We start from the raw sequence: 23737 nt of genomic DNA on the forward strand, positions 1-23737 counted from the left end.
TTAATCCTTCGTGGCATAGATTCAACAAGGTACTGGAAACATTCCTCAGAGAGTTTGGTCCATATTGACATGATAGCATCACGCAGTTGCCGCAGATTTGTCGGCTGCACATCCATGATGCGAATCTCCCGGTCCACCACATCCCAAAGGTGCTCTATTGGATTGAGATCTGGTGACTGTGGAGGCCATTTGAGTACAGTGAACTCATTGTCATGTTCAAGAAACCAGTCTGAGATGATTCGAGCTTTATGACATGGCGCGTTATCCTGCTGGAAGTAGCCATCAGAAGATGGGAAAACTGTGGTCATAAAGGGATGGACATGGTCAGCAACAATACTCAGGTAGGCTGTGGCATTGACACGATGCTCAATTGGTACTAAGGGGCCCAAAGTGTGCCAAGAAAATATCCCCCACACCATTACACCACCACCACCAGCCTGAACCGTTGATACAAGGCAGGATGGATCCATGCTTTCATGTTGTTGACGCCAAATTCTGACCCTACCATCCGAATGTCGCAGCAGAAATCGAGACTCATCAGACCAGGCAACGTTTTTCCAATCTTCTATTGTCCAATTTTGGTGAGCCTGTGCAAATTGTAGCCTCAGTTTCCTGTTCTTAGCTGACAGGAGTGGCACCCGGTGTGGTCTTCTGCTGCTGTAGCCCATCTGCCTCAAGGTTCGACGTGTTGTGCGTTCAGAGATGCTCTTCTGCATACCTCGGTTGTAATGAGGGCTTATTTGAGTTACTGTTGCCTTTCTATCAGCTCGAACCAGTCTGGCCATTCTCCTCTGACCTCTGGCATCAACAAGGAATTTTCGCCCACAGAACTGCCGCTCACTGGATATTTTCTCTTTTTCGGACCATTCTCTGTAAACCCTGGAGATGGTTGTGCGTGAAAATCCCAGTAGATCAGCAGTTTCTGAAATACTCAGACCAGCCCGTCTGGCACCAACAACCATGCCACGTTCAAAGTCACTTAAATCACCTTTCTCCCCCATTCTGATGCTCGGTTTGGACTGCAGCAGATCGTCTTGACCATGTCTACATGCCTAAATGCATTGAGTTGCTGCCATGTGATTGGCTGATTAGAAATTTGCGTTAACGAGCAGTTGGACAGGTGTGCCTAATAAAGTGGCCGGTGAGTGTATGATGCTGGACATCGAGTCCTCGTCGTCCTCCACCTCTGCATAGTGCTTCGTTTCACATTGCGACCTTCGCTCATCCGTGTGAGCGGGATGAGTACAGCTGAGCACCTCTGCGCTGCTGCACGCTTCTTAAAAATGCTTTACTAGAAGTAAAAGAAAGAATGTCCGTAATGTTGGCTAGATAGGCTGTGTTCAGATTTACTGTAGCTGGTAGATACTGTGGAGGGTAAGACAAGAGTTAAAGTTCCTCTGAGCCTTGACCGGTCGGGAGATGAGGTGCTGACATAGCTGGTGCTCTGTGTAGTCTGATATGAAGCATAATGTCTCAGAATGCTGAGGGTATTCTCCCCCACCCGTCTTGTCCCATTTCACACCAATTATTGGAGAAAAGCTCATTAGTATTACACTAATACATTACATTAGAGTACACTAATGCATTACAACGTATACACAAATGATATAGGAACACTGTTTTACTGTAATATGATTGTAGAATTGGCAGATTAGTTGCTGAACGAAAGCATCGCCACATCTTCATCATGTTTCCATCCTTTTTTCTGCTTGGGCAGGAACGCGTTTCCGCTGCACCAGTGTTCATCCTACCAGTCAAACAGAACACCAGTACAGAGTGAGGGTCTCCAAGCATGGTGAAGATGCCAGCCTTTGGGAATCACGCTGAGGAACTCGCCTTTTCAGAAAGTGCAGAAAATGTAAACCTAGATGTTGGCTACTTGACTGATGGTTTACAATGAGAAAACTTACAATGGCTCATCATCAGATATGGGATTCATGCCTTGCTAAACGACACTTTGATAGCATGCATGGCTGTAGATGGACATACATTGGCTGTTTGTAATTATTGATTAGGTTAGCTCAAGGCGACGGATGGGGCAGTCGCTGTAACCATTCTGGCCATCCTGCCACATGGGGCTGAGGGTGGGAGGGATCGAACTAAGTGACTACCGATATAGATAGATTACCTTACATCTAGGTCCAAGAGAAAAGAAGAGTCTCACTGTTTTCCTCACTGGGAGGTCAGGTGGAATGGGGTGGGTTGTGTCAGAGCCCTTTTAGCACAGCAAAATAACAGCTGCTGGGCATTTCCACATGGAAGCCCTTGCTCCCATCTACACCTCTTACAGCGATGTTTCTGCATCCCTGAAACTCGCCCTCACCCAAGCCGCTGACGCCTCTCCCGGGCCGTGAATTCTTCTCCACTCTCAGAATTGTCTGCACTTTCGCATTACTGACATTAATATACATGTTGTACGTGCAAAGGGACGCATCTGCATTTTGCTGGCAAATTCTCAACATGACACAGAAAACCAAAGTTTGGCTTTAGTCAGTGGTATCTGTTGTCACTGCCGATATAGTTATTATACTGAGTATTCCACAAAATCATCTCAGGCTCTCCTGTACAGAACAATGCTCTCTTAAATTATTAGGTTTCACTGCTTCTGTCCCACTGTGTTTCTGTTTTATTCATTTTTTATTTGTTGTAAAGCTATTTAAACAAGGCTTCAACAGCATCTTGGTATCTGTTTAGCTGCTTGAGTTATCGACTGTTTTACCTATGGTGCATTTTGTTTGTTTGTTTGTATACTTGTTGATGAGGTTAAGATCGGACTGCAGCCGTGAAAGCCTCTGTCGTGAAGCGAGAATCCACACTGAGCCGACAAATCAGGGTGTCCTCAGGTCAGATTAGCCAGAGCGGTGGGCATGGGTGTGTTGACCCGAGCCCCTGGCCCAGTCCACAGTCCTGCTCCACCTACCCCACAGATCAGCGCATGAGATACACAAACGAGGAAGAAAGAAGTTGAACATTTCAGGCTTGTCTCTTGGTGAAGGATTTGGTTCGACGCTGCCAGACTCGAATCATTGTTATTGCGGCCTTTTAAGTTGACGCCATCATCATCCAGCGCCATCCATCTCTGCCAGGCTGTGATTTGGCCAGAAGAGGAATGACAAGGGCGGAGGTGGTGGGCATTTGGGGGGGGGGGGCTGTTGCGTGATGGCGGAGGAAGGGAGCATCCTCAGCATCATTTAGTTTCCTACCCTGAGTGGATGTTGTCGGGGGAAAGCATTTGGTGGGGAAATGTGGTGATAGTGAGCTATAGTTAAAGTTGACAGTGAAGGACACAGCTTAGGCTATGGGTATGGTTTGATTTAGGGCAAGGTGGGGTTGGAAGCAAAATGGGATTGGATTGAGTGTAGCGCAGGGCAGCAGCCAAAACCTATGGGGACGAGTTTGTTGCAATTACTGTAACCACGATGAGCCCAGAAAAAAGAGGGCTTTGTGGAGGTTGGAGGGGAAGACCTTTAAGTCAGATGTCCCCAAGGACACTCTACATGATGCATTTGAACATTTTGCCGAAGATTGTTTGCAGTAAAAATAGGAGAAGGGTTGGGGGCTTCGGGGGGCGAGGCCTGTAATGACTGAGGGCACAAGAGTGAGTGTTACATGTCCAATAGGTCACCTCCTAGTGCTCTAATCAGCATAGATGATGAATCCAGAGAAGGTGCTGTACTTGTTGTTGTTGCCCCCGTGAGCTTTTCCCCCATCCAGTTTAATGTAGACCTCGTCGCCGGGCTCCAGGTGCAACACGGCGCTGTTACTGGCATAGTCATAGTTCTGGTCAGCATCCTGCGCTATGGCACTGGCACGCACCTAAAGGAGCGCGCACACACACACACACACACACACACACACACACAGAGTTAAGATCTGGACCACGCAAGCCATTGTGGTCAAAACAAGCTCTGAGGGCTTCTGTGTTCTTACATAATGATGTCACACAACTTTGTCATCATACACTGATTCAGGCTGATTGCTACATTGTATCATTAATGATACTGGACAGCTATTGACGCCCACACAGACAAAGGACAACTCTTTGCATGTCTGTTGGCACGTCGGCGGTCATTTTATCTGACCAGAGGAAGCATCCCTGTGGAGGACATTCTCCCATTTTAGATTGTGGTGGTGACGTTATTGTGATAGATATATCTGAATGCGTCATGGTGGCTCATGGGCTATGGCTGGCGACAAGTAACTGCTGGAAATGTTTCCTTCCCTTGCTGATATTGAGTGACAAAAATAGTAAAGGTTGCTACTTTACCTCCGTTCACAGACTGAGTCCCTCACCTGTTTAACCGCTCCTCAACTAAGTCTGGAGGTACGACATATTCATACACATACTCCACATGTACTACACGGTCATTTGAAAAAGCACCTTTTTCTGTGCGCTTTGGCCTTTCATCTACATGCAAGCGGCATTTTAGATGACTAAAGCCTTCAGAACAACAGGCTTGGATTTTCAAAGTTTATTAACTTTGTAGGGGGACAAAAGATACAGACCTGTCTGAGTGCTCCTAAAGTTGCATATAATTGCATTTAAAACGAGTTTTAGATCAATTGCGCACAAAAAAAGTTATAAGCTCTACCTAAAACGACCATCACCGGTCAAAATGACCGGTCATGAAGTTCGTTGCTGTGTCCTAGAAACACACTAGCGCCCCCCAGCGCAGAGAGATAGTCTGCACTTGACGTGTGGTTATGGCAACATGTCTGGTTACAGACGCCGCTGCAGACGCACCATGGCTACCACCGAGGCGCCGAGGTATTTACAGGCGTTGGACAGCCGCTGTTTTAAATTGTTTGGGAAATAGTATTAAAGTTGTTCAGATGTTTATGTTGGTGTCAGTTAGTTTCCTAGCAGACACGTTAACATGTTTAATGTATTAATATCTCAACTGGGTCTTTATCTTGACACAATGTAGCCACGGTCGTCTGGTAGTTTTTAAGTTCCGGTCGTTGTTTGGGACCGTTTCAATGTTTATTTTCAATTCTTTTCTTTTGACATGTCACGTTTGATAGGTCTTGTTCCGTTTGTTAGATTAGTAACACGTGGTTTCGCTTTGTTTTTCAGGTAATATTTTCCCTTTTCGATATTGCTATGGAAGTTGGAGCATGTCTGCCTGGAGTTTAAAGTGTTTAAACGTGGTGTCACTCTTCTGTCCTCATTTCACGCCCGTCCGCCCAGCTACACCGCTAACAGCTAACACGTCCTATAAACTTCGGAGGCCACATGAAGTTTCCAGGCTTTTACTTGTCTTCCGTTCAGCAACGCGTATTGTTCTGTTTCGTTAAACTGTAACTAAACATAAAATGTACATTGTAAATGTGTCTTATCATTCCATGCACCAGCTATGCGCTAGCCTTGCCTATCAGTCAGGTTACACAGAATAGCTTCGAAGCTAACGTAGCTAACGCGACTTAAACGAGCGTATCGACAGGTTCTGAAATACTGTAGCGGACTCAGGGGCAGCCCGGCCGGACCGTCACAGCACCACGGGCGACAACGTGAACCGCTCGGCTAAAGGGTCCGACCCGTTAGCTCAGGGCTACCGAGGAGCCTGTTCATTCGTGATCGTTACATGCCCCCTTCCTTCGGGAAGGGCGAGAAATGGATGAAGAAAAAAAAAGGACGAAGAAGAAGAAGCCGCAGAAGAAGAAGAAGCCGCAGAAGAAGCCGCCGCCGCCGCCGCCTATTCATCAGATTTTCTTTTTCGGATGAATAGGCTCGGTAGCCCTCTTAGGCTCGGTAGCCCTTGGCTAACGAGTCGGACCCTTTAGTCGACTGGTTAACGTGGTCGCCCGTGGTGCGGGAGAGCCGGGTTCGCGTCCCGAATTCGCTACAATACATTTCTAAGTCGATACTTACAAGCGACGCCTTCCTAAGGCGGGAATCTCCTACTAACTCAAGACCGCTAGCGGGAAATGTTAAAAGATTTCCTAGAGAACAGCGTAATCACACAACTTCTGTCAATCAGCTTCCGGAATTAGAATGAACTTTGACCGCTACAAAGCGAATACTACATTTCAAAATAAGAGCCACATATTTACGAAATCATTTCTATTTTAAGGGAAGCAGCTAGATGGTGGAAAATCACCACAAATAACACGAAATTACCACTAAAGTAAGAATGCCATGACAATTATAGTTGCTAAAATGTTTAGTTTGATGTCAGTCGTTTCCTAACAGACATACTAACATATTGTAGCGAATTTAATAGTTACTGAGTATTTATCTTGACAGAATATAGTTTAAAAACCGGCGGTCATTTTGACCGCCCACGGTAGGAGTGAATTAATTACTTTGATGACTAAAGTACGCCGCTCTGGATGAAAGCGTCTGCTCAATGAAATTGTAACATTTTAAAGCAAACGTGATTTTAAAACGCCTTTTAAAGTCCAGATTTTTAACAAGTCCCGGTATCTGTGTGGAACGACGTCACTCCCCAGTTTGCGCAGCAATGCCACCTCGTCATTTGTCCACACAAAACGAAGAGAACCCAGGTCCACGTGCCAGAAAGATGATAAATAAATAAAGGTGAAGAAACATATCAAATAATTATAAATGAAAATAATACGCGACTACTGTTTTGTTCTTAAATTACGACCACCAAAGGAAAATAAGCTCGCCATGCTTAAAATTTTCTTCTGTGGTATTTGACGTATAGTTGATGTAGACTTTATCGCCACCTATTGGCCCGCCATGATTGTTTGGGCGTTTGGAGTCGTTATTTTTGCGTTCTCGTGTGTACTGAGATACTTTGTAAAATGAAGGTCGTGTGGAAAGAAAAACCCGTTTAGAAAAATATCCATGTACGTGTGAACTGGGCCTTAATCAAATGAAGCTGCATCTGGAATGAATTCATCAAAACGTTGGCAGGAGTCACCTTGCTCTCATTAGCCCTCATCGTGCAATTCTATGAAGAATAAATGAGCTCTTATCTGGCTCCGTACACCAGTGCCTGATTGAATCTGTATATTCAAATCAAGCTGCTTCCTCAGGTCGATACCAATGGATCGCAGAACGCATTTCGAGTTGGTCGGGCCCATCAGCCCCCCCCCACACTCACACACACAAACACAATGGCACCACCCCCTCGCTCCCATTTCAACAAAATTTTGCGAGATTTTGTGTCACTTCCATCCGTGGCTCTATCCCATCTAGCCACAAACCATTTAAACTGACTTAACTTCCAGAACCCCTTTTATGATTGTTACGATGTTACAGCTAACACATTATTAAGACATTAAGAATAATTCTTATCGTATAGAATTTAGCTCTAGAACAACCGAGATGGTCATTATGACCGTTTTGGATTTTCAAAATTCAATAACTTTGTGGGGGAAAAGAGATGCAGACCTATCGCTCTCTGAAGTCTCCTAAAATTGCATATATTTGCATTAAAATGACTTTTATATCAATTTTACAAAATTAAAATTTATGATAAGCTCTACAGGGGTCAGGAACCTTTTTGACTGGGAGAGCCATAAAAGCCAAATATTTCTAAATATATTTCATTGAGAGCCATATAGTATTTTTAACGTATAATAAATGAAATATGTCTTACTTTTAATGCGACTTCTGGTGCTGCATGGCGTATCGAAGTGCCGCTTTATATGTGACCGTTTCATCGATGCAATGTTATCATTGCATATGAGACATACGGCAGATCCTGCTCTCTCCACAAATGCAGATTCCTCTGCGCACGCAGCCTGGAATGCACGGCAACCACCGTCTTTTTTTCTTTTCGCCCTCTTTTCCCTTACAAGGGTTGAAGCGGATAAACTAGTTGGCTATCTGATCAAATTGATTTCTTCACCTTTACAATGACCCGGACATGCTCGCGAGCCATTGGTTCCCGACCCGACCCACGGGTGACCCGTGACCCGTGACCCGTGAAATTTATCTTCAAAACTAATTTCTGTTTACTTTAAAATGACACAGTATTATTAAGAAATATCACAAGTATTTTAAAATCAGTTCCAAACTGATTTTTTTTTCAACTCAAAATTGTCTGGGAGCCATATGCCGTCACCGGAAGAGCCATATATGGCTCGCGAGCCATAGGTTCCCGACCGCTGACCTAAAATGACCATGACCGGTCAAAATGACCGCACGTAATTTGCGCATGATGGTGTGCGTCATGTCAGTATTCATGACGTGTGTTGGTCGCGTCATGTCAGTATTCATGACGTGTGTTGGTCGCGTCATTTCCTTCGTGAAGTTCGTTGCTGTGTCCTAGAAACACACTAGCGTCCTCTAGTGCAGAGAAATAGTCTGCACTTGATTTGTGATTACTGCAACATGTGTGGTTACAGACGCACCATGGCTACCACCGAGGCGCTGCAGTATTTACTGGCGCTGGACAGCCGCCATTTTCAGTTGTTTGAAAAACAGTATTAAAGTTGTTAAAATGTTCATTTGGTGTCAGTTAGTTTCATAACAGACATACTAACATATGTAATGCATTAATATCTCAACGGGGTGTTTATCGTGACAGAATATAGAGCTTAAAAACCGTGGCGGTGAAAATGACCGCCCATGGTCGTTCTAGTAGTTTTTAAGTTCTGGTCGTTGTGACCGTTTCAATATTTATTTTCAGTTCTTTTTTTACATTTCACGTTTTATAGGCCTTGTTACGTTAGATTAGCAATATGTGTTTTCCGTTTTCAAGTTCCACCATGTCTCTCTGAAGTTTAAATTGTTTAAAAATAGTATCATTTTTTAAAAATGTTAATTTGTGTGTCAGTGGATTCCTAACAGACATGCTAACATATGCAATGCATTAATATCTCAATTGGATATTTATCTTGACAGAATATAGGGTTTAAAAATCGGCCGTCATTTTGACCGCCCATGGTCGTTTTAGGTAGGAGTGAAATCTCGAGAGAAACATTAAACTATTTAAATACTGCCGAAGAACTGTCTGCATTCTGTAGTTGTGCCGGATGAGGTCCCTGGCAATCCCCTACTTTCATTGGCTTTACCCTGAAAAATTTTGTTTTTGGTGTTTCATTATCCAGTAAATGCTAACTAGAAAACTAACTAACTAGATAACTCATTAACTATTTAGAAAACTAACTAACTATATAACTAACCCACCAGAAAACTAACTAACTACATAACTAACTAACTGGGTATCTAACTAACTAACTAGATAACTAACTAAATAGAAAACTAACTAACTAGATAACTAATTAAATAGGTACCCAACTAACTCGATATTAACTAACTAGATAACTAACTAACTAGATAACTCATTTACTATCTAGAAAACTAACTAACTATATAACTAACTCACCAGAAAACTAACTAATTAGATAACTAACTAACTGGGTATCTAACTAACTAACTAGATAACTAACTAAATAGAAAACTAACTAACTAGATAACCAATTAAATAGGTACCCAACTAACTCGATATTAACTAACTAGATAACTAACTAAATAGAAAACTAACTAACTAGATAACTAAATAAATAGAAAACTAACTAACTAAATAACTAACAAACTAACCAGGAAACTAACTAGATAGCTACTAACTAGAAACCTAACTAACTCACTCACTCACTCACTCACTCCCTAACTAACTAACTCACCAACTAACTAACTCACTAACTCACCAACTAACTAACTAACTAACTAACTAACTCACTAACTCACTCACTAACTAAGTAACTAACTAACTAACTAACTAACTAGATAACCAAATAATGAAGTGGCGGTTTACCTTTAACTGTATGGCAGAGCAGCGTTGGTGTGTGAAAATGTGATTCATGTCACGTGACCCAACTGGCCAATCCGTTCTCAGTTAACAGAACGTACCGCTTCCGGTTGGCGGTGTGGGGGGCACACAGGGAAACAGTGTATGATGTATGTGGCTACCGATGGATTCACATTTTTGACATGTTTGATGTTCAAAAGTAGGTGGGGTCCGGGCCCTACCAGCCTTGCCGGCTCCGCCGCCCCCACCTGTAAAACGCGTCTCACTAAACACTGTCCGCGTGCAGACGGATTCCAACTCAAGGGCGCAGCAGTCTTAGTTTGTTTATCGTGTTAGTACAAACCCCTAGCATACAATGCAGTAACACGGAAATGGTCTCTCTTTGTAGAAATATGACATCGATGTCAAAAAGTGTACTTTTATATTAAGTTAAGAAAGAAAGCAGTGCAAAGCCCTTTTCTACCGGTGTTGGACGGTGGACTGTGCAAGCAACATCATCTTCATTAACACCGTCAGATGCTGCATGATGGTATGTTAGGCTTTGTGTTAAGGGTGCAGGGTCACCCGTTATGGTAGTGTAGCGAATGCGGGGGGGGGGGCAGCCGGAAACCGTCGCAGCCGGGACATCACGGGCGACCAGGGTGTATGGGCCAATGAAGAGCTGGGTAAAAGTCTCATCCTGCGCGTGGCGGCGGAATGAGATCTGCTGAATATCCTCAAAGTGGAAGTACTACCTGCATTGCATGCTTTTAAGGTCATTTACTTTCTAATTTCTCCACCCATTTGAAATGTGTAGACCTCATTTATGCCAATGGTGGTGGTGTGTGGGGGTTAAGACGTGATGACAGTAATGTTGGAACCAAAACAAACGAACATCTAAGTGGAAAAAAACGGGATAAGATTCGAAATCGTTATCCTTTTTTACACAACTATAGGGTAGGGGTCCTTGGGAGTCCACTAGGTGCTAAGGGAGTCGAGGTGAGGTCAACACAACAGGAGTGTTAACAGTGTCTTACGTGTTACTTTGAAGGAGAAGACTTATCTTTGGTCTTTTCCTGTATTTAAAATTCTCCCATTAAAGCTGAAATCCGTGATTTCTCTGATCTGTCCCTCCCTCTGACAGCAAGAGCTACAAACAAGGTGCAGCAGCCATTGTCGCTCATGGACAGCAGCTCAGCTGTCAACAGTTCCCACCCTTGTAAAATGGATCCTCGGACCGAAGCTAATATAGACAATCTAATCAGAATCAGAATCAGAAACACTTCAGTTGTCATTTCATTTCGTGCACTTTAGTCGACTGGTTAACGTGGTCGCCCGTGGTGCGGGAGAGCCGGGTTCGCGTCCCAGCTGCGGCGCTTCCCGGCTGCCCCCGAATTCACTACATTGGTGTCAGAAGTGGGATGGTGAGGCTATCGGAAGCGCGTGCGCCCAGAGCAGAGGCGTGAGGGGTGGGGGTAGTGTAAGGACCACGGATGGTTAGACTCGCTAGCCCTTGATTAACGGTTCGGACCCTTTAGTCGACTGGTTAACGTAGTCGTGCGGGAGAGCCGGGTTCGCGTCCCGGCTGCGGCGGTTCCCGGCTGCCCCCTGAATTCTATACATTGGTATTACAATGTACATTAATGTATTGTACTAATGTATTGCGCTTGTGTACATTAGTACATTACAGTAGTACATTAGTATTAGACTAATACATTACATTAGAGTACACTAATGCATTACAACGTATACACAAATGACATAGGAACACTGTTTCACTGTAATCTGATTGTAGAATTGGCAGATTAGCTGCTGAACGGACGCATCGCCACATCTTCATCATGTTTCCATCCCTTTTCCTGTTTGGGCAGGAACGCGTTTCCGCTGCACCAGTGTTCATCCTACCAGTCAAGCAGAACACCAGTACAGAGTGAGGGTCTCCCAGCATGGTGAGGATGCCAGATAGTATATAATATAACCCGACTGCATGGTCCAGAGGAACAAAATAACCGTTCACTCATGGAGAAACAGTCTGGCTATAAGATTTGACATGGATGTTTATTCCTCATAGTTTTAACCGTCTGTGTTCAAGTGTATGTGAAACTTTTTGCCCCCCCCCCCTCCCATCTCGACAGGGACTTCCGGGCTGGACAGATGCTGCATCCCAGCGAGACCTCCCTGTCTAAATAACGGTTTCACATCTGTGATGGAGAATGTTCAGCATCAGTTTGGTGGCATCGCCTCTCCCCGTTTTCGTTATCTCAGGATCAGACAGACCCTGTGGTTTGGCACTGGAGCAGCGCGGGCTGCAGCCCCCGTGGCGGCGCGCGGCAGGCACACAGACGGGCAGGGGGACGCGCATGGCGGAGCGGCTCCGTGAGTCGTGTAGACTAACAGCGCCCGGATGACATGAGGCTGGACCCGGGTGAATAGGGATTAGGTCAGCTTGCTGACAGGCCCTCCGTGTAGGCTATGATCTGGCACCGCCTGGAGAATCTTATGGATAAAACATGGTCAGGAAACGAGGCAGGGATTAGCGCGTGGGTGAGAAGTTGCTCCTTCTGACTAAATTAGACTGTAGGACGCAAACCAGCAGCGCTGCGGAATAGCCCACCGATTGGTTCAATCTCTCTATTGCTGACAGCATGGTCGTATCTGCTTGGTGTAATTCTTTACGCTCGTGATGAACTTGTTGATTGGGCGTGAATAGGCTTCATTAGGATATCATTACCATCAATTAGCTGTCTGCGATGCTTTCCTTGATATAATGAAAACGGAAAACACACGAGCTGTCTGCCCATCAGATCTGCTTATCAGATCTGCTTATCAGATATCCGATAAGCAGATCTGATAAGCAGATCTGATAAGCAGATCTGATAAGCAGATCTGACAGAGGCGTCTGGAAGCTACGCCGTCTTACAGGAAACGATGTCCAAGAGATGCGGGGTTTTCTTCAATTGTCAAGGGGGCAGACACAGAGTCCATTTAAACGGAGCGCGTAATTCGCGCACTGTGACCAGCCACTGAAATGAATGGGTAACAATCCGCACCCTTACAAAGCATCAGTTTATCTTGAAGTAACTGGCTGATTTTGGCTGATCCGACGTGGGCAGACACTCGCTGCTGCGCCCCGTGCGTAATACGCGCCTGGGCGCTCTGCGCATTCTCGCTTACCTGGTTGTTTTTGCACAGGTCAGCCCACATGCTGGTGCCGTCTCCGCCGCGCATCAGGACGTGGTATGTGAAGAAATAAATCCCGGGGATGGAGCAAGTAAACTTTCCCGTCGTGGGGTCGTAGTGGTTCCCCAGGTTCGTCACCACGTCGTCAAATTTGAGCACCTCGTAGCCCTCGTGTTGCTTTTTAAGACCTGCGTAAAAGGCGATTTTGGGCACCGTGCTGTAGGTTGCGGCGCTGATTGCTCCAGCAGCTGCGTTGGGTCCCGGAGGACCCGGTAGACCAGGTCGGCCCGGTTCTCCTTTCTCCCCGGGCGGCCCCGCCGGACCGGGCGGTCCCGGTTCGCCTGGGGGACCCCTAGGACCCGCCTTACCTGGTCGGCCTGGTTCCCCTTTCGGACCCTGGATAAAAGTAGGTAAAGACTGCACCAGACTGTTGTCTCGGACTGCGTCGGACGTAGCGGTGCTGGTTGGCGACTTGGTGCCGTAGGGGTCGCACACCATTCTGCAGGTACCCAGCATCTCGTAATGCGCCGAAGTTCCCGCGGAATTAACCAGAACCGGGATGAGAATGACCAACAGCAGGACCATGACGACCCCCAACACCCCGGCCGCTATCAGCCGCTTCCTGCCGACCAGCCTCGTCAGCGCAGGACGGTCCTCTTGTCTGCTTTTGGGCGAAATCTTGCCGGCTGGCCGAGTACCCCTAGAGAGAAAAGGGATGTAGCGAGGCTACAACGACCGACTTCGCCTCGTCGGTAATGTTAATTAACTTTTCTTTTTTTCTCTTTCAGGCCAAGCCCCTTTACCGCGTCCTTCTTTCTTTTCGTCTCCTTCTCGCCTCTTGACTTTTGTTCTGCTGATGTTTGCTTATTTGTAGTCTGGGAAAGTTGAGTCCTTTCCAGGCTGCTGCTTTAAGTCAGTGGTTTCCAAAAAGCTCTGAATTCAGCATCTCCGCAAGTTGCGATGGTGGCTGCGCGTCAGATGTCGGCCACCATGCGGGCGGTAGAGAGAGAGCGAGAGAGAGCGAGAGAGCGGGAGAGAGAGAGAGCGAGAGCGAGAGCGAGAGAGAGAGAGAGAGAGAGAGAGAGAGAGAGAGAGAGAGAGAGAGAGAGAGAGAGAGAGAGAGAGCGAGAGAGAGAGAGAGCGAGAGAGAGCGAGAGAGAGAGAGAGAGAGAGAGCGAGAGAGAGCGAGAGAGAGCGAGAGAGAGAGAGAGAGAGAGAGAGAGAGAGAGAGAGAGAGAGAGAGAGAGCGAGAGAGAGCGAGAGAGAGAGAGAGAGAGAGAGAGAGAGAGAGAGAGAGAGAGAGAGAGAGAGCAGCTGCCGCCCTCCACCGGGACCCCCCAAACCCACAGCAAGCCCCCACTTCTAGATCCTACGCAGACTTCAGCTCTGAAGACCAAACCTCTACTTCGGCACGTGTCATCCGCCGTCTTATGTCGGGGTCATGTGGCCTCCGGAGAGCCTCCTCGGAAGGAAGAGGAGCGCGTCGCTCCTCGGCAAAGAGCGCTGGAACAGTGGCACAGCGCTGCCCGACGGAGCGGTGCGTGGGCGAAGTGCAGACGGACAGGAAAGTGAGAGGGAGGGATGGACGGAGTACCGTCTTAAAGAAGATGGAGAACAGGTGGTCCATGTGACACCACCCATACCTGGTCTGTCTGCAGACTGCCTTTAAAACGTTCTGCGGCCAACAGCATATTCTGTTTCCACCCCAAAGCAAATCAATTAAGAAGCAATTAAGGCCCTGATATATTATTGCATATATAATCATGCTAGATCAAATAATAATAATAATAATAACAATAATAATAATAACAATAATAATAATAACAATAATAATAATAACAATAATAATAATAACAATGATAATAATAACAATGATAATAATAATAACTATAACAATAATAATAACAATAATAAAGCAACACTGACTTCAATCCAACCTGTTGCTATGTGGGAGCCAACGACGTGGAAGGAATAACAGCTTGTATGGACGCCATCAGAGTCAGGCTGTCTGCGGCCCGCTACTTCCGCTCTGCACGTGTGCAGTTATGGAGGGCGCGGCGCGGCGCGGCGCGGCCATGACGCATCGCCGTCGTCCCTGAAAATGGGGTGTGAAGGTAACGGAGCGATCCCTGGAAAGACACTTGGTCAATACGCAGCAGGCTGCGAGTGATTAATTGCTGTGAGGGGGTCGTGGTAAACACAAATGTGAACCGAGAGCTGTCGCCGAACTATCAAAGTATTAATTTCCGTGCTTGGCCCAAGGGCGGATGTGGGGGGGGGGCGCCCTCAATAGATACCTGCACACCCCTGTCTCATCTTATGTCTTATTGTTCAGAATCAAAACCGCTTTATTTTTTCGTTTCTGCCAGCCCACAGCAGTGCAAAACAAAGACAAGCACACATATCGAAAAACTGCAAGAACACACGTATCCAGACTACAGCGAAACTAGATCAAATAAAGATCAAATAAATCCCCGTCCAGGAGCATGAACACCAGTCAGGATGATGGCAGCTCCGACCACGCAGGCTTAGTTAGCTTAGCCTGCCCCGCTTCCGCGTCCTGTCAGGCTACCCGCGGTGCTTCCTCTTCGGGCGCAGCTCCAGTCAGGGCCCTGGTCCCTGGGCGCACAGGACGCAGCGGACCAAGCTCTCCTTGCCGATCCAGCACCAGCTCTCCCAGCCACCAAACGAAGACAAACTTGAACGCAGACGTGGACAAAGACACTGCATGGACGGTGCTGGGTGAGGCCGCCGCAAATGTAATTTCACGTCGCCATCTTCCCACAGCGGAAGCGGAATTAATCCACCGCCTAAAATAAAACAGTAATGAAAGAAAAAAACGATGCAATAAATGCTTCAGTACAAACTTATTGGTCTCGGATCAACAATCCTACAATTCGTACAAGAGATCTTAAAATGACAGGCCATTGTATGTAAATATTTATGTAGGCTTGTGCACACTGCAGACATTGTACAAGCACATGTTTTAAATTCCTTATATGACATCAAACAGGAATCTTATGCCCCGTGTGGTGTGATTAGTTTCTGTAAGGGAGGTCAGGTGATGCTGTTTATTACAGCGCTTTTCAGTCATTCTAATCCCGTCTGGGTGGGCCGTGTCTGTGTTTCCCCTCTCTACCAAAGTGATGATTCAAGCCACGAACACCTGTACTGCTCCACAGCTCCACAGCTCACCTGTCTTCTGCTCATCTTAGTTCTGTTCGTCTTCTGCTCATCTTAGTTCTTCTCGTCTTCTGCTCATCTTAGTTCTGCTCGTTCTGCTCATCTTAGTTCTGTTCGTCTTCTGCTCATCTTAGTTCTGCTCGTCTTCTGCTCATCTTAGTTCTTCTCGTCTTCTGCTCATCTTAGTTCTTCTCGTCTTCTGCTCATCTTAGTTCTGCTCGTTCTGCTCATCTTAGTTCTGCTCGTCTTCTGCTCATCTTAGTTCTTCTCGTCTTCTGCTCATCTTAGTTCTTCTCGTCTTCTGCTCATCTTAGTTCTGCTCGTCTTCTGCTCATCTTAGTTCTGCTCGTCTTCTGCTCATCTTCTTCTCGTCTTCCGCTCATCATAGTTCTGCTCGTATTCTGCTCATCTTATTTCTGTTCGTCTTCTGCTCATCTTAGTTCTGCTCGTCTTCTGCTCATCTTAGCTCTTCTCGTCTTCTGCTCATCTTAGTTCTGCTCGTCTTCTGCTCATCTTAGTTCTTCTCGTCTTCTGCTCATCTTAGTTCTGCTCGTCTTCTGCTCATCTTAGTTCTGTTCGTCTTCTGCTCATCTTAGTTCTTCTCGTCTTCTGCTCATCTTAGTTCTGCTCTTCTTCTGCTCATCTTAGTTCTGTTCGTCTTCTGCTCATCTTAGTTCTGCTCGTCTTCTGCTCATCTTAGTTCTGCTCGTCTTCTGCTCATCTTCTTCTCGTCTTCCGCTCATCATAGTTCTGCACGTATTCTGCTCATCTTATTTCTGTTCGTCTTCTGCTCATCTTAGTTCTGCTCGTCTTCTGCTCATCTTAGCTCTTCTCGTCTTCTGCTCATCTTAGTTCTGCTCGTCTTCTGCTCATCTTAGTTCTGCTCTTCTTCTGCTCATCTTAGTTCTTCTCGTCTTCTGCTCCATCTTAGTTCTGCTCGTCTTCTGCTCATCTTAGTTCTGTTCGTCTTCTGCTCATCTTAGTTCTTCTCGTCTTCTGCTCATCTTAGTTCTGCTCTTCTGCTCATCTTAGTTCTGCTCGTCTTCTGCTCATCTTAGTTCTTCTCGTCTTCTGCTCCATCTTAGTTCTGCTCGTCTTCTGCTCATCTTAGTTCTGTTCGTCTTCTGCTCATCTTAGTTCTTCTCGTCTTCTGCTCATCTTAGTTCTGTTCGTCTTCTGCTCATCTTAGTTCTGTTCGTCTTCTGCTCATCTTAGTTCTTCTCGTCTTCTGCTCATCTTAGTTCTGCTCTTCTTCTGCTCATCTTAGTTCTTCTCGTCTTCTGCTCCATCTTAGTTCTGCTCGTCTTCTGCTCATCTTAGTTCTGTTCGTCTTCTGCTCAAATTAGTTCTTCTCGTATTCTGCTCATCTTAGTTCTTCTCGTCTTCTGCTCATCTTAGTTCTTCTCGTCTTCTGCTCATCTTAGTTCTTCTCGTCTTCTGCTCATCTTAGTTCTGCTCTTCTTCTGCTCATCTTAGTTCTTCTCGTCTTCTGCTCCATCTTAGTTCTGCTCGTCTTCTGCTCATCTTAGTTCTGTTCGTCTTCTGCTCAAATTAGTTCTTCTCGTATTCTGCTCATCTTAGTTCTTCTCGTCTTCTGCTCATCTTAGTTCTGCTCGTCTTCTGCTCATCTTAGTTCTTCTCGTCTTCTGCTCATCTTAGTTCTGCTCTTCTTCTGCTCATCTTAGTTCTTCTCGTCTTCTGCTCCATCTTAGTTCTGCTCGTCTTCTGCTCATCTTAGTTCTGCTCTTCTTCTGCTCATCTTAGTTCTTCTCGTCTTCTGCTCATCTTAGTTCTATTCGTCTTTTGCTCATCTTAGTTCTGTTCGTCTTCTGCTCATCTTAGTTCTTCTCGTCTTCTGCTCATCTTAGTTCTGCTCTTCTTCTGCTCATCTTAGTTCTGCTCTTCTTCTGCTCATATTAGTTCTGTTCGTCTTCTGCTCATCTTAGTTCTGCTCTTCTTCTGCTCATCTTAGTTCTTCTCGTCTTCTGCTCCATCTTAGTTCTGCTCTTCTTCTGCTCATCTTAGTTCTTCTCATCTTCTGCTCCATCTTAGTTCTGTTCTTCTTCTGCTCATCTTAGTTCTGCTCTTCTTCTGCTCATCTTAGTTCTTCTCGTCTTCTGCTCATCTTAGTTCTGCTCTTCTTCTGCTCATCTTAGTTCTGCTCTTCTTCTGCTCATATTAGTTCTGTTCGTCTTCTGCTCATCTTAGTTCTGCTCTTCTTCTGCTCATCTTAGTTCTTCTCGTCTTCTGCTCCATCTTAGTTCTGCTCTTCTTCTGCTCATCTTAGTTCTTCTCGTCTTCTGCTCCATCTTAGTTCTGTTCGTCTTCTGCTCATCTTAGTTCTGCTCTTCTTCTGCTCATCTTAGTTCTTCTCGTCTTTCTGCTCCATCTTAGTTCTGTTCGTCTTCTGCTCATCTTAGTTCTGCTCTTCTTCTGCTCATCTTAGTTCTTCTCGTCTTCTGCTCCATCTTAGTTCTGCTCGTCTTCTGCTCATCTTAGTTCTGTTCGTCTTCTGCTCATCTTAGTTCTTCTCGTCTTCTGCTCATCTTAGTTCTGTTCGTGTTCTGCTCATCTTAGTTCTTCTCTTCTTCTGCTCATCTTAGTTCTGCTCTTCTTCTGCTCATCTTAGCTGCATCCGAGGGTCATTTGAGGCACATCAAGAGTTTGCAGGCTGTTTAGAACAAGTTTGACTCACACATATTGAAAAATGTTTGTATATCCAGACTAGGCATACATTCTGATTTCATTTATACTGTTTACATTATCAACGCATCTTCAGAAGAAAAAAAAGTGCAATATTTGCACATTGTTCAGTCAGACGTTGTACAAACAGGAGCACGATTCACACCTCGTCCCTCACATGGGCTGCCAGCCTGTGTGTTATGGTGTTTTCCAACTGACTTTAAAACCGTCGCTCACTCCAGACAGGTACGAGGGGAGAGGTTTCATCTTGTTTTCACCTCTTTTTGGATGCACACGTGACGACTCCCTCACACCCCACACTTACACTCCTCTGACTCTACATTTAAACAACGTCTGGTTCGATTTCTTAAATTACTGAGGACCTATGAAAATACTGTACAACCCATATTATTACCCATATATACTCATATATTACCTATATATACCCATATATATCCATATATACCCTTAATACCTATATATACACACACATCCATATATTACCCATATATACTCATATATTACCTATATATAGCCATATATTACCCATATATACTTGTATATTACCCATATATACCCATATATTACCCATATATACTTATATATTACCCATATATACCCATATATTACCCATATATACTCATATATTACCTATATATAGACCCATATATTACCTAGTAAAACTAAACCCGTCTGAATGGGGCTTTATTATGTTTTATTTAGTCATTTGCATTGATTTATCAAACCATGTCTCCTCCTCTTGATTGCCCCACCATGTAAGCGGCAGCTGTAAAGAATATAATCCACATTTTTAACAGTTTGCGCGAAACCCCCGAAATATCATTTGCCCATCTTTGGCGAGCCAGCCAACATTTTCTGCAGCCATACATGCTGCACCTCCACAGACTGACTTCATCCAATCACACGAGCTGATTTCAAATGGTCTTCATCTTTTGACCTTTTGACAATTTAACACACTAAACCAAACGTCGCATGCACATAAAACAATGAAACACACATGCTCCTCTCCTCCACTTCCAGTATTTTAATTAACATAATTACGTTGGCAGGAGAAAAAAAAGTCTAAATAGAAAGAAACACATGAATGTGTGCCCTGTTGCTCTGATGAGAGCACGTGTGTGGTCCTCGTGGTGGTCTACTGTGAGCTGCAGGTCCTGGTGTGAGGGCATGTTATCCCCACTGCTACCCCGTGTCACCACCTTTGTTAAGGTGGCACAGTGCAGCCCCCCACAGACAATCAGGGCTGCCCTATCACACACTCCACCCATAAATCACCCAGTGAAAATCAATGGGCTTTGGTTAGCTGGGGACTCATTGTGTCCTTGGAAGGCGTGAGATGAATTGAGAAGAAGGAAGTGAGCAAAACAGGAAAAACATTTGATAAAAGAAAGGAAGACACAAACACCACAAGAGCCTTAATTGAACCACATCAAATGCTGGGCCAATAACTTTAAGTGAAACACTGGGTGGCTGGGAATCATTCAACCTCAGAGTTTTGGTGTGGGCGAATATCGGTTTGAAAAGGTCACAGGCTGCTTCTCCGTTTCTCCTGGCTGGCCCATATTGCCTTTGCATAATGATGCATTTCGATGGCCCACTTCATTTTTCAGTGTAAACTTTGCCTTTTTAATAGACTCTGACAAGACAATTGAATGGCAATAGAAGATGGGTCAAGAGGCCGTTTCCCCAGATTTCCTCTGAGATGAATGGAGCACATAAACTGAGGCTACCATAACAAATGGTTCATTATCTCGGGGAAAGTTTGGGGAACCGCAACTTCTGCGTTTGTCCAACTTCTCTGAATTATGAAGCAAACTATTGTCAGTGCATTTCCGGTTCAAACGGGGGAAAGGTTTCGAGTTGTACATATCAAGTTAGGACAGACGTAACGTGATATGTACAACTTGAAAGGTTTCCCCCGTTTGCTGGAGGTGCAGGTGAAAGTGTGTGGCCAGCTGTGTGCATGTGGGCAGTTCTCCATGGCGAATCTGGCAGAAACACGCCACTGTCAACAGCACACGCCAACAAACAGGAAACTGGTACGACCGCTGCAGTACAACCCGGAAGTCAGTGGACTACAGTTATGCACAGAGTCGACTGTATCCGGCCAATTGCCCCTCTCTTCCGAGCCGTCCTTGTCTCTGCTCCACCCCCTCTGCCGATCCGGGACGGCTGCAGACTACCACATACCTCCTCCCATACATGTGGAGTCGCCAGCCGCTTCTTTTCACCTGACAGTGAAGTGTTTCACCAGGGAACGTAGCGCGTGGGAAGATCATACTATTCCCCCCAGTTCCTCCTCCCCCCGAACAGGTGCCCCGACAGACCAGAGGAGGCGCTAGCGCAGCGACCAGGACACATACCCACATCCGGCTTTCCACCCGCGGACACGGCCAATTGTGTGTGTAGGGACGCCGACCAAGTCGGAGGTAACACGGGGACTCGACCCGACGATCCCCGTGTTGGTAGGCAACAGAATAGACTGCTGCGCTACCCGGACGCGTCGACACAACACCTTATAACAAAATACCCTGCGGAAAGTCTTTATCCATATCTGTGTGCACACATTTCTCCAAGAATCTATTTGTCTATATAGAGTACCGTAGTGAATTTGGAGGGCAGCTGGGAACCGGGGCAGCTGGGAAACGGGGCAGCTGGGAACCGGGGCAGCCGCGACGCGAGCTCGGGTCTCCCGCACCACGGGCGACTACGTTAATCAGTCGACTAAAGGGTCCGTACACATCCGCGGTCGTTACAGTACTTTCATGTCCTAATATACAATACAAACATTTCAACAATGAATTAACCTTCAACCAAAATTCAGGTAGAAAAGCCAAATATTGATTGGGTCTTGGCGTGGAGGTGCTCGCGCGCCGCATCAGATTTTACCACCACAAACAACTGAGGTCCTCCAAAGCCCAGCCTGCATCTCCAGACAACAACTAAAGCTCAGCCTGCATCTCCACACAGCTACTAAAGCTCAGCCTGCATCTCCACACAGCTACTAAAGCCCAGCCTGCATCTCCAGACAACAACTAAAGCTCAGCCTGCATCTCCAGACAGCTACTAAAGCTCAGCCTGCATCTCCACACAGCTACTAAAGCTCAGCCTGCATCTCCACACAGCTACTAAAGCTCAGCCTGCATCTCCAGACAACAACTAAAGCTCAGCCTGCATCTCCACACAGCTACCAAAGCTCAGCCTGCATCTCCAGACAACAACTAAAGCTCAGCCTGCATCTCCACACAGCTACTAAAGCCCAGCCTGCATCTCCAGACAACAACTAAAGCTCAGCCTGCATCTCCACACAGCTACTAAAGCCCAGCCTGCATCTCCAGACAACAACTAAAGCTCAGCCTGCATCTCCACACAGCTACTAAAGCTCAGCCTGCATCTCCACACAGCTACTAAAGCTCAGCCTGCATCTCTAGACAGCTACTAAAGCTCAGCCTGCATCTCCACACAGCTACCAAAGCTCAGCCTGCATCTCCACACAGCTACCAAAGCTCAGCCTGCATCTCCAGACAACAACTAAAGCTCAGCCTGCATCTCCACACAGCTACTAAAGCTCAGCCTGCATCTCCACACAGCTACTAAAGCTCAGCCTGCATCTCCACACAGCTACTAAAGCTCAGCCTGCATCTCCAGACAACAACTAAAGCTCAGCCTGCATCTCCACACAGCTACTAAAGCTCAGCCTGCATCTCCAGACAACAACTAAAGCTCAGCCTGCATCTCCACACAGCTACTAAAGCTCAGCCTGCATCTCCACACAGCTACTAAAGCTCAGCCTGCATCTCCAGACAACAACTAAAGCTCAGCCTGCATCTCCACACAGCTACCAAAGCTCAGCCTGCATCTCCACACAGCTACCAAAGCTCAGCCTGCATCTCCACACAGCTACCAAAGCTCAGCCTGCATCTCCAGACAACAACTAAAGCTCAGCCTGCATCTCCACACAGCTACTAAAGCCCAGCCTGCATCTCCAGACAACAACTAAAGCTCAGCCTGCATCTCCACACAGCTACTAAAGCTCAGCCTGCATCTCCAGACAACAACTAAAGCTCAGCCTGCATCTCCACACAGCTACCAAAGCTCAGCCTGCATCTCCAGACAACAACTAAAGCTCAGCCTGCATCTCCACACAGCTACTAAAGCTCAGCCTGCATCTCCACACAGCTACTAAAGCTCAGCCTGCATCTCCACACAGCTACTAAAGCTCAGCCTGCATCTCCACACAGCTACTAAAGCTCAGCCTGCATCTCCAGACAACAACCAAAGCTCAGCCTGCATCTCCACACAGCTACTAAAGCTCAGCCTGCATCTCCACACAGCTACTAAAGCTCAGCCTACATCTCCACACAGCTACCAAAGCTCAGCCTCCATCTCCACACAGCTACTAAAGCTCAGCCTGCATCTCCACACAGCTACTAAAGCTCAGCCTGCATCTCCACACAGCTACTAATCGCTTCGTACTGTCTTCTTTAAGGCTGCAATCTGTGACTTTTCTCATTTGATTTATCCATTTCAAACCTGGTGACAATGTGGAAATTCTGCCAGACAGAATCAGTACCACAGCAGAACAACGTCCCAAAGTGACGCGGGAGGCAGACAGAACCAGGCCTGTTACAACACAAACACTTAGAACAGTATGGATGCTGCTCAAGAATCTAAGTAAGGACGTCACAGCGAGGTGAGTCAGTTCATCTGGACACAACGTTTATTAAGAGAAAAGGTTCATCATCATCTACGTCACCTCTTCAGTCTCACCTGACTGCAGGTGTCCCCACCCTTATACACAATACAGTGACTGCAGGTGTCCCCACCCTTATACACAATACAGTGACTGCAGGTGTCCCCACCCTTATACACAAGACAGTGACTGCAGGTGTCCCCACCCTTATACACAAGACAGTCAATGCAGGTGTCCCCACCCTTATAAACAATACAGTGACTGCAGGTGT

General features: G+C 46.1%; 1 protein-coding gene across 1 annotated transcript; it reads right to left on the reverse strand.

Moving 5' to 3' along the window:
• Positions 1–3560: 3560 nt before the first annotated feature.
• On the reverse strand, positions 3561–13496 carry c1ql3a (complement component 1, q subcomponent-like 3a). Its single transcript, XM_056299464.1, has 2 exons — positions 12882–13496; positions 3561–3816 (listed from the first exon to the last, which is right to left on the reverse strand). The coding sequence occupies exons 1-2, from the start codon at positions 13470–13472 to the stop codon at positions 3637–3639; spliced, it is 771 nt and encodes a 256-aa protein (XP_056155439.1). The 5' UTR covers positions 13473–13496; the 3' UTR covers positions 3561–3636.
• Between the last annotated feature and the right edge of the window lie 10241 nt (positions 13497–23737).

This window comes from Lampris incognitus, chromosome 19 (genome assembly GCF_029633865.1).
Source record: "Lampris incognitus isolate fLamInc1 chromosome 19, fLamInc1.hap2, whole genome shotgun sequence".
NCBI classification, from domain to species: domain Eukaryota; kingdom Metazoa; phylum Chordata; class Actinopteri; order Lampriformes; family Lampridae; genus Lampris; species Lampris incognitus.

What these genes read in the sequence shown, in the direction of transcription:
- c1ql3a (XM_056299464.1), bottom strand. Translation starts at nt 13,472, where the DNA reads ATGGTCCTGCTGTTGGTCATTCTCATCCCGGTTCTGGTTAATTCCGCG. An exon ending in ACCTGTGCAAAAACAACCAG is followed by an intron (nt 3,817 to 12,881) that starts GTAAGCGAGAAT and finishes GCGCTCCTTTAG; the next exon opens with GTGCGTGCCAGTGCCATAGC.